General features: G+C 38.9%; 1 protein-coding gene across 1 annotated transcript; it reads left to right on the plus strand.

The window, feature by feature from the left end:
• Window positions 1-38: 38 nt before the first annotated feature.
• On the plus strand, window positions 39-10,866 carry LOC138322642 (decapping and exoribonuclease protein-like). The gene is made up of 6 exons (XM_069266635.1): window positions 39-493; window positions 6,477-6,703; window positions 6,857-6,952; window positions 8,951-9,071; window positions 9,443-9,578; window positions 10,753-10,866. Exons 1-6 carry the CDS (start codon window positions 153-155, stop codon window positions 10,849-10,851), a joined length of 1,020 nt encoding a protein of 339 aa, XP_069122736.1. The 5' UTR covers window positions 39-152; the 3' UTR covers window positions 10,852-10,866.
• Window positions 10,867-11,121: the final 255 nt, after the last annotated feature.

Raw genomic sequence — 11,121 nt, forward strand, 5'->3', positions numbered from 1 at the left:
TAAATGGAAACTCTATATCTGATTGGGTAAAAAGACACACTTCCGGTTAATGTGTAAACAAGAGCAACGAGCAGTGAGTGAGGTCCATATTCATCTTCTACTTTGTATCTGTCTGTTGGTAACCAGTATGGCATTATCTTGAAATAACAGTCATGGCATACACGAATTCAGAGACTTTTCTTATAATAGTTCCAAAATCTAAATATGACAAAGACTTTCCCTATTTTAGAAAACCGTCAGAAATTGGTTACTTTTCCCAGGATAGCAGAAGACAAGTGGTTTTTAGTAGACAGCAGATGAGATATTATATTGTTCCAGAGGATCCCAGTGATGTTTGCTTTGATCTCAAAATAGGATACCAAGATTATATCAGGAAAGACGAATCTAAACCAGAACTTTTGAATGATTTATTGAACTGGATTAGCAATCATTCTTCAGTATTTCAAATAAACTATGGCAAACATCAACCAGCAGAAAACGACATCCCTTCAAAGTAAGCTTAAACACTTGGGAGACGGTATCATAGTAGGTCAGTGTGGTTTGTACATGGTGTTAAATACATTCTCTGTCACTCAGCTGACGGAGCATGCTTCTTTGGCTCAGTCGATAGAGCCACAGGGCCATGTATAGTTTCTATATGAAAAAATAGCCAGAAATACATATAAAATAACACAAGGGATTAATCAATCACTTGCCAGAAATCTGACCTATATTTTTGTAACTCGGTATTTTCATACTTAATCGTCACCTACCTACATATTTATAACACCGATATCTTCATAAAGGTTCAATCTTTTCATCCATACCAGTGTTCACATGTCTCTTTCTCTCTACAAGTTGTAATACTACTTTAATCGGAACGTGCATTGCTCATTTCGTGCCATTTTGAATTGGGTCGCCAGCGACCTTGACACTTTTCAGAGCTCCTCTGCTCTCACCAATCCAGGTAAGTGTAAAAAACAAAAAGGAACGATTGCTAGACTTTAATCGGGATGTGCATTGCTCATTTCATGCCATTTTGATTTGGGTCGCCAGCGACCTTGACACTTTTCAGAGCTCCTCTGCTCTCACCAATCCAGGTAAGTGTAAAAAACAAAAAGGAACAATTGCTAGACTTTGGAACTTTTTGTTTTTTACACTTACCTGGATTGGTGAGAGCAGAGGAGCTCAGAAAAGTGTCAAGGTCGCTGGCGACCCAAATCAAAATGGCACGAAATGAGCAATGCACGTCCCGATTAAAGTTGTATTACAACTTGTAGAGAGAAAGAGACGTGTGATCACTGATATGGATGAAAAGATTGAACCTTTATGAAGATATCAGTGTTATAAATACGTAGGTAGGTGACGATTAAGTATGAAATGAATCCCTTGTGTTATTTTGTATGTATTTCTGGCTATTTTTTCATATAGAAACTATATATGGCCCTGTGGTAGAGCCGTAAGTTTTCCACGCCGGAGACCCGGGTTCAATTCCTGGTCAGGGCACTCAACAGGAATCATATGTGTACTTTCCCTGTTCTTCTACATATCTACCAAAGAACACTCATAGCAAAACTGAAGTCTCTCTGAGCAACAGATGAAACTGGTACAGTTGTGTGTGTATAGTGTAGTTCGGTGCTTTGATATACATTTTATATGTCAAAAGAATCAAATAGCGTACAGTACCCTCTTCTTCTTCTTCTTAAAGAACACAAATCCATCGATGCCGATGATTATATTGTGCGGATTGGCAGAGGCGTGATTGTGGAAAAAAAAGAGTGAAGTTATTTACAGTGATCGTGAAGGTGCATGTTATTTTTTATTATTTTCTTTTAGTGACAGTTATAAGATAAAAATATGATAGAAATTTTAGGGAGTGGGGTTTAGGTCTTCAAGTTCTGTTTTTAGGTCATCTGACCCGAAGGGTCAGGATGACCTATAGTCGTCATGTTTCGTCCGTCGTCGTCCGCCGTGCGCCGTGCGCCGTGCGCCGTGCGTTAACTTTTCACATTTTGAACTTCTTCTCAAGTTCTACCAGTGCAATTTGGCTGAAACTTGCATGAAATGATCCTGCCATGGTCCCGACAAAGTGTTGTTATTTTTTGGGTCGATCCGAAATCCAAGATGGCCGCCACAGCCGCCATCTTGAAAACACATTTTGAACTTCTTCTCAAGTTCTACCGGTGCGATTTGGCTGAAACTTGCATGAAATGATCCTGACATGGTCCCGACAAAGTGTTGTTATTTTTTGGGTCGATCCGAAATCCAAGATGGCCGCCACAGCCGCCATCTTGAAAACACATTTTGAACTTCTTCTCAAGTTCTACCGGTGCGATTTGGCTGAAACTTGCATGAAATGATCCTGACATGGTCCCGACAAAGTGTTGTTACTTTTCGGGTCGATCCGAAATCCAAGATGGCCGCCACAGCCGCCATCTTGAAAACACATTTTGAACTTCTTCTCAAGTTCTACCGGTGTAATCGGGCTGAAACTTGCATGAAATGATCCTGACATGGTCCCGACAAAGTGTTGTTATTTTTCGGGTCAATCCGAAATCCAAGATGGCCGCCAAAGCCGCCATCTTGAAAGCACATTTTGAACTTCTTCTCAAGTTCTGCTGGTGCGATTTGGCTGAAACTTGCATGAAATGATCCTGACATGGTCCCGACAAAGTGTTGTTATTTTTCGGGTCGATCCGAAATCCAAGATGGCCGCCACAGCCGCCATCTTGAAAACACATTTTGAACTTCTTCTCAAGTTCTACCGGTGCGGTTTGGCTGAAACTTGCATGAAATGATCCTGACATGGTCCCGACAAAGTGTTGTTACTTTTCGGGTAGATCCGAAATCCAAGATGGCCGCCACAGCCGCCATCTTGAAAACACATTTTGAACTTCTTCTCAAGTTCTACCGGTGCGATTTGGCTGAAACTTGCATGAAATGATCCTGACATGGTCCCGACAAAGTGTTGTTATTTTTCGGGTCGATCCGAAATCCAAGATGGCCGCCACAGCCGCCATCTTGAAAACACATTTTGAACTTCTTCTCAAGTTCTACCGGTGCGGTTTGGCTGAAACTTGCATGAAATGATCCTGACATGGTCCCGACAAAGTGTTGTTACTTTTCGGGTAGATCCGAAATCCAAGATGGCCGCCACAGCCGCCATCTTGAAAACACATTTTGAACTTCTTCTCAAGTTCTACCGGTGCGATTTGGCTGAAACTTGCATGAAATGATCCTGACATGGTTCCGACAAAGTGTTGTTATTTTTCGGGTCAATCCGAAATCCAAGATGGCCGCCAAAGCCGCCATCTTGAAAGCACATTTTGAACTTCTTCTCAAGTTCTACTGGTGCGATTTGGCTGAAACTTGCATGAAATGATCCTGACATGGTCCCGACAAAGTGTTGTTATTTTTCGGGTCGATCCGTAATCCAAGATGGCCGCCAAAGCCGTCATCTTGAAAACACATTTTGAACTTCTTCTCAAGTTCTACCAGTTTGATTTGGCTGAAACTTGCATGAAATGATCCTGACATGGTCCCGACAAAGTGTTGTTATTTTTCGGGTCAATCCGAAAACCAAGATGGCTGCCACAGCCGCCATCTTTAAAACACATTTTGAACTTCTTCTCAAGTTCTACTGGTGCGATTTGGCTGAAACTTGCATGAAATGATCCTGACATCGTCCCGACAAAGTGTTGTTACATCTCTGGTTGATCCCAAATCGAAGATGGCTACCATGGCACTATATCTAATTAACTTCCTACATGTTAAGGCCCTTTGGCCTCTTGTTTGAAAGAAAATTTGTTGAAAGAAATTGAAAATGATTCTGACATTGTCCTGACAAAGTGACACCATATGAAATTAAATTTACCATTGCCAAGGTAGTCAGATGACCGGTAAGGCCCTTTGGGCCTCTTGTTAGGATATGTGACTTGAAGACCTCTAGTGTAGTGCTTTGTACTGTAGCCACCGGTAGGATGTTCCATTGTTTAATTGTGTGTGGAAAAAATGAAAAAATGAGCGTTTGAATATGTCCTTGGTGGCAGCTATATGTCTATATGTGAATGGGTGTGATTTTCTCGTCCTGAAGTCTGTCAGATTGAGAATTTGACTATAGTTTATTGCCACATGATGGTGTATGATTTTATAAAATAAAATTAAACATGTTCTTGTTCTGTGTGTTTGTAGTGAGGTCCAGTTGAGGTTTTCCATCATGTCTTGTACTGAACTTGTGTTGTGGTATCTACTTGTTGTGTAGCGTGCTGCTCTGCGTTGTGTTTTTTCGATTTGCATGATTTGATTTGTCTGGTGGGGGTCCCATACGGAGGAGCAGTACTCCAGTTTGGGTCTGACTATGGCTTTGTATACATGTTCTTTTATATGTTGTGAGTTTATCTGTAGGTTTCGTTTCAAGAATCCTAGTGTCTTGTTAGCATTGGCTGTTATGTTGTTGATGTGCGTGTCCCATCGTAAGTTATTTTGTATTGTGATTCCTAGGTATTTGCAAGATGTTACTTGTTGTAATTTGTGTTCATGGAGTTTGTATGTATAATTGGTCTTTGTGCGTTTGTTTGAGATGCTAAGGACGTTACACTTGTCCGAGTGGAAGGACATTAACCAATCTTCCTCCCACCTACCTGCTGCTTCTAGATCTTCTTGTAATTTGAGTGCATCTTGTGTGTTATGTATGGTTTTGTATAATATGCTGTCATCTGCAAAGAGTCTGAGGGTGCTGTGTTTGATGTATTCTGGGAAGTCGTTTATGTATATGAGGAAGAGTATTGGGCCCAAACAGGTTCCTTGAGGTACTCCTGACGTAACTGGTATTTTTTCTGATTGTTTCCCTTCAAGTACAACTGTTTGGGTGCGGTGTGATAAGAAGTCTGTAATCCATGTAAGTGTTTGTCCTGTAATACCGTAATATTTGAGTTTGTATTGTAGGCGATGGTGCGGGACTTTGTCAAATGCTTTTGCAAAGTCCATGATGATAATGTCTGTTTGTTTGTTGTTGTTGTTATGGTTTTGTGTTAATTCATGTATAAAGGTGACTAGTTATGTTTCGCATGATCAGGACGCTCTGAATCCATGTTGTAAATCATAGAGAATGTTATTGTTTTCGAGGTGTTTCATTGTAGAGCTTGTTATAATATGTTCCATGAGTTTGCATGAAATTGAGGTGAGTGAGACTGGTCTATAATTTGTAGGGTTGTGTTTGTCTCCTTTTTTATATATAGGGTGAACATGAGCATGCTTCCAGTCTTGTGGTAGTTTTCCTGTGGTGAGAGATGTTGTGAATATTTTTGTGAGAATGGGTGCTGTTACGTCTTTTAGTTCTTTGAGTATTTTCCCATGTATTTGGTCTGGCCCTGAAGCTTTATGTGGGTTTATGTTTTCTAAGAGTTTTGTAATTCCCAAGCATGTTATGTGTATTTAAGGCATAATGGGGTGTGGTGATTGGCCTTTGTTTGGTATGTTATGGTTTTGTTCTGTTGTGAATGCTTTTTGAAACTGTTGATTGAGAATGTTTGCTTTTGTGGTGGTGTCTGTTACAAGTTGACCATCTTCACGTAGGGCTGTAATATCAGTGTTTTCTTTTCGAGTTGTTTTGATGTAGCTAAATAATTTCTTAGGGTTATATCGTTTGTATGTTTTTGGTGTGGTTTGCTCGTCTGTAGGGAGATCTTTAATCATTTTTTCTAAGTAAGAACGGTATGCATTTCGTATCTGTTTTTGTACCTCTGCTTTTAGTGTTTTGTATGTTTGTGTTTGTTGGTGATTTGAGCGACATTTGTCGTGAAGTCGTTTAGATTTGTTGATGAGTCTACGTAGAGAGTTTATTATCCATGGAAGTTTATGTTTGTATGTCAAATGTTTTTGGGATATGTTCTTTTCCACTGAATTGTGTAGTGTAGATTTGAATTTGTTCCATAATGAGTCCGCAGTTTCATTTGTTTGTTGCTCTAGTGATACATGCAGTTTATCCTTTTTTACATACCCTGTAAGGCTTGAAGTTAGACATGCTGTCTGTAAATCCTCAAGGGAAGTTTGTGTTAGGCCTAGGCTTGATCATTTTCTACTGAATCGCTTTCAGTTTTGCTATTATATACCTATTTCAAAAGTTGATATATAATGGCAGTAATAGTAATCCTTAGTAATGTCGAGGACGTGTAGTGTAGAAAGATGATCAGAGATTCCATTCTTTCTATTGCAAATGCATATACCAATGCACATTAAATCAGGTGAATAGCCCAAGTAAAATTAAAACATCACGTTAGACCAGAATTTTAAAATTTGAGCTGAGGGACAGACTGGTAAACTGATTGTCAGGGATTCAATCATGACTGGTTGCAAGATAGAGATATTGATACTGGGTCATATATGTCTTCATCAAGACGAAAGGAAACTAAGGATTTACATGTATACTTTGTATCTGATTGGGATGGGTATCTAGTGTAGAAGTGAATGAATGTTGATGAAATGTTTTGTTTTAACAGAAGTATAAATACTGACTTTGTTTGCTGGCGGGGGTTGCTGACCAAACTGTTATGTACCCCCTTCCAAAACTCAGAGGGATGGAAGATTGCAATCACTCGTTTCCAAGACACATTTTATATGTGTGAATTCGAAACAGAAAAAAATGCAGAGATGAAGAGAAATAGGAGCACCATGCAGGATGAGATGTGCTACTGGGGGTGGAAATTTGAACAGTATGTGACTGCTAGTAAGTACAGAGAAACCTTTTCTGAGTCTGATTTTTCATAACCACATACATATGATGCCATTCTGGATAACCACAATGCTCTTAAAATAATTAAAATTCTTTTGAATGTTAAGATTTAAATGTTTGATGTCAAATTATTGTATGTATTTTTAGGTTCACAAAATGGAACCCCTGACACTCAAAGTCTTGTTAACACAAATGAGGGTTTCTGTTCTGTTGTGAGGTCAAGGTTGAACTCGCATTCCCTAGGTAAGTTACTGTATGTACTACAGAAATCCTTTACTATATCTCAAGGTCAAGGTTAAACTTGTATTTCCTAGGTTATTAAGTTACTGTATATATAATACAGCAGTCCTTTACTATATCTCAAGGACAAGGTTAAACTTGTATTTCTTAGGTTATTAAGTTACTGTATATACTACAGCAGTCCTTTACTATATCTCAAGGTCAAGGTTAAACTTGTATTTCTTAGGTTATTAAGTTACTGTATATACTACAGCAGTCCTTTACTATATCTCAAGGTCAAGGTTAAACTTGTATTTCTTAGGTTATTAAGTTACTGTATATACTACAGCAGTCCTTTACTATATCTCAAGGTCATGGTTAAACTTGTATTTCTTAGGTTATTAAGTTACTGTTTATACTACAGCAGTCCTTTACTATATCTCAAGGTCAAGGTTGAACTTGTATTCCCTAGGAAAGCTACTGTATATGCTAGAGCATTCCTTTACTATATCTCAAGGTCAAGGTTAAACTTGTATTCCTTAGGCAAGCTACTGCATATGCTCATCAGTCCTTTAATACTATATCTCAAGGTCAAGGTTAAACTTGTATTCCCTAGGCAAGCTACTATATATGCTCATCAGTCTTTTACTATATCTCAAGGTCAAGGTTGAACTTGTATTCCCTAGATAAGTTATATCACTGTGAGCTGTCCTTTAATTAAATATCTCAAGGTCAAGGTTAAACTTTAATTATCCTGATTAGCTATATTCTATATAGATTTCCAATGTTCAGATAAATTCAGCCCATCATCAGATGGTTGGCTATTCAAATCGCCTTTCGTCTGTGGTCTGTCGTCTGTCTGTCCGTCATTCAATCCTTCCATCCTTCCTTCCTTCCATCCGTTAACAATTCTTGTTACCGCTATTTCTCAGAAAGTACTGAAAGGATCCTTCTCAAATTTCACATGTAGCTTCCCCTAGGTCCTTAGTTATGCATATTGCATTTTGGTACCGATCTGTCAACAAGATGGCTGACATGCTGCTATCTTGGATTTTGACAATTGAATTTTGGAAACCGCTATTTCTCAGAAAGTACTTAAGGGATATGTCTCAAATTTTATGTCCAGGTTCCCTTGAGGTCCCTTGTTATGCATATTGCATTTTGGTACCGATCGATGAACAAATGGCTGACAGTCCACCATCTTGGATTTTGACAATTAAAGTTTGTTAACATTATTTCTCAGAAGGTAATGAAGGGATTTGTCCCAAATTTCATGTGCAGGTTCCCCTAGGTCCCTAGATATGCATATTGAATTTTCGGACTGATCGGTGAACAAGATGGCCGACAGGCCGCCATCTTGGATTTTGATGATTGAAGTTTGTTACCACTATTTCTCAGAAAGTATTGAAGGAATCTGTCTCAAATTTCATGTGCAGGTTCTCCTACGTCCCTAGTTGTGCATATTGCATTTTGGTATCGATTGGTGAACAAGATGGCCGACAGGACGCCATCTTGGATTTTGACAATTGAAGTTTGTTACCGCTACTCATAAGTAATGAAAGGATTTGTCTCAAATTTCATGTGCATGTTCCCCTAGAGGTCCAGTTGTGCATATGGCATTTTGGGACCGATTGGTCTACAAGATGGCCGACAGGCCACCATCTTGGATTTTGATAGTTGAAGTTTGTTATATTTTAGAAAGTACTGCAAGGATCTCTCTCAAATTTTATATGTAGGATGTAATAAAAATTTGAAAAGCAGAGAAAAGATCTCTCTTTCTGTTGTCAAATGTAGATCATTCTTTGGTGGATGCCCCTCTGTGATCTCTTGTTTTATTTATCACATAATTAGCCTGATATCCAGTGATTTTACCTAAATAATATTTTTGCATATGTTATTTTAAGGACAACAAGATAATATATAGCTGTTCCTGTCATTTTTGCAGCACATTTTTGCAACGTAATTCTTTGAATGTAGGTTATGTGATGAAAAGTATTTTAGATTTGTGTCCTATATTTCCAGTATATGGTGGTGAGATGGATGCTGCTGTTACAGTACCGGGACCTGGGGAGCAGCATCAATATGTGGAGTTTAAAACCAATGTAGAGATCGAGTCACAGAAACAGGATTTCAGCTTCAAAAGGTGGGAGAACCAGAAAGACAGGATGTTGTAAAGCAGCTCATATCATGTCTCCCTTTGATATGAAATAAGAGTGAAAGAAGGATATATATTTGAGGAATACTACATATATAACATTTTCAGTAGATTTACCTTTCCAATCAATGCTGAATAAAAGATAGAATTTGCTAATAAATTGTAAAGCCAGGTAAATATTATTTTGTTTGAATATTTTTTATCATCTTCTAAAAGCCATTTCAATTAAATTATGACCTTCATGTTAAATAAGGAGCTGCGAAAGGGACATTGTAACAAGCATCTCTCCGTTTTAGTATAGAATTATCTCCCTTTGTAATAAGAAACTGCAACTATAGCCGAGTTCTATCTACTTCCAGGTACAAGCTGATAAAATGGTGGGCCCAGAGTTTCCTTGTTGGTATTCAGAAGATTGTGGCAGGTTTCCGTGACAAGGATGGAATAGTTCACAGACTGCAAACCTTCAATACAGGGGACCTACCTCACATAGCCAGTGTAAGTATTACAGGGGACCTACCCTACATCGCCAGTGTAAGTATTACAGGGGACCTACCTCACATGGCCAGTGTAAGTATTACAGGGGACCTACCTCACATTGCCAGTGTAAGTATTACAGGGGACCTACCTCATATCGCCAGTGTAAGTATTACAGGGGACCTACTTCACATAGCCAGTGTAAGTATTACAGGGGACCTACCTCACATAGCCAGTGTAATTATTACAGGGTTCCTACCTCACATCACCAGTTTAAGTATTACGGTAGACCTACCTCACATCGCCAGTGTAAGTATTACAGGGGACCTACCTCACATAGCCAGTGTAAGTATTACAGGGGACCTACCTCACATCACCAGTGTAAGTATTACAGGGGACCTACCTCATATCGCCAGTGTAAGTATTACAGGGGACCTACCTCACATCACTAGTGTAAGTATTACAGGGGACCTACCTCACATCACCAGTGTAAGTATTACAGGGGACCTACCTCATATCGCCAGTGTAAGTATTACAGGGGACCTACCTCACATCACTAGTGTAAGTATTACAGGGGACCTACCTCACATCACCAGTGTAAGTATTACAGGGGACCTACCTCATATCGCCAGTGTAAGTATTACAGGGGACCTACCTCACATCACTAGTGTAAGTATTACAGTGGACCTGCCTCACATCACCAGTGTAAGTATTACAGGGGACCTACCTCATATCGCCAGTGTAAGTATTACAGTGGACCTACCTCATTTCACCAGTGTAAGTATTACAGGGGACCTACCTCATATCACCAGTGTAAGTATAAAGCATGAGACGTAGACTAGAGACTCTGACTATACAGTATTTCATAATGTAGTTACAATGAGTACACCAATACCCAGGGGACCTCACACTGCCAGTTTAAGTACACCATATAGAATAGGGACATTTACAATTTTGGTATGGTTGTTACAAATGTTTCTCTTGTTTTCTCATATAGTCAAAGTCATAAGTTAGGCAATGAAGGATGGATGATATGAAAAGGTAAATAAAATGAAACAGCTGTCATATATAGTCTGGTCACAGGCCAACAGTCTTACCTATAAAGTATGTTCAAGGCCATCAGTTACCTTAAACCTTTCTTAAAAGTGACCAGCTTCTATCTAATATCTAATGTCACATCAATAATGTATTGTAGGACATCAGAGATCCATGGAAGCCCAATGTTTGCTTCAACTTTCTAGACCAGATTCTAAAGTTTATCAAGAAAACCATCACCACAAATGACCCCAGGTAATCAATTCTTGTTGATTGTCATGTTTCCCTCAAATCTTGACAGTTGTGGTGACACAGTGTGAGCATAAATTGTGATTAAGTCGTTGTATTTGAAATATTAAGTACATCCCTGATTCGATAATAATGACTGTTTTTTAATCTGCAGGTGTAGTAGCCATGGTAACCATCCAAAGTAATATGCATAAATTATGAAATGTGGAAAGTTTTTGTCTATGAAACTATAGAGCGCATCCTTGAACAAATTTAATATTTACTGAGAATATGTATGCAC

Source organism: Argopecten irradians, chromosome 5 (genome assembly GCF_041381155.1).
Source record: "Argopecten irradians isolate NY chromosome 5, Ai_NY, whole genome shotgun sequence".
In the NCBI taxonomy this organism is placed as follows: Eukaryota; Metazoa; Mollusca; class Bivalvia; order Pectinida; family Pectinidae; genus Argopecten; species Argopecten irradians.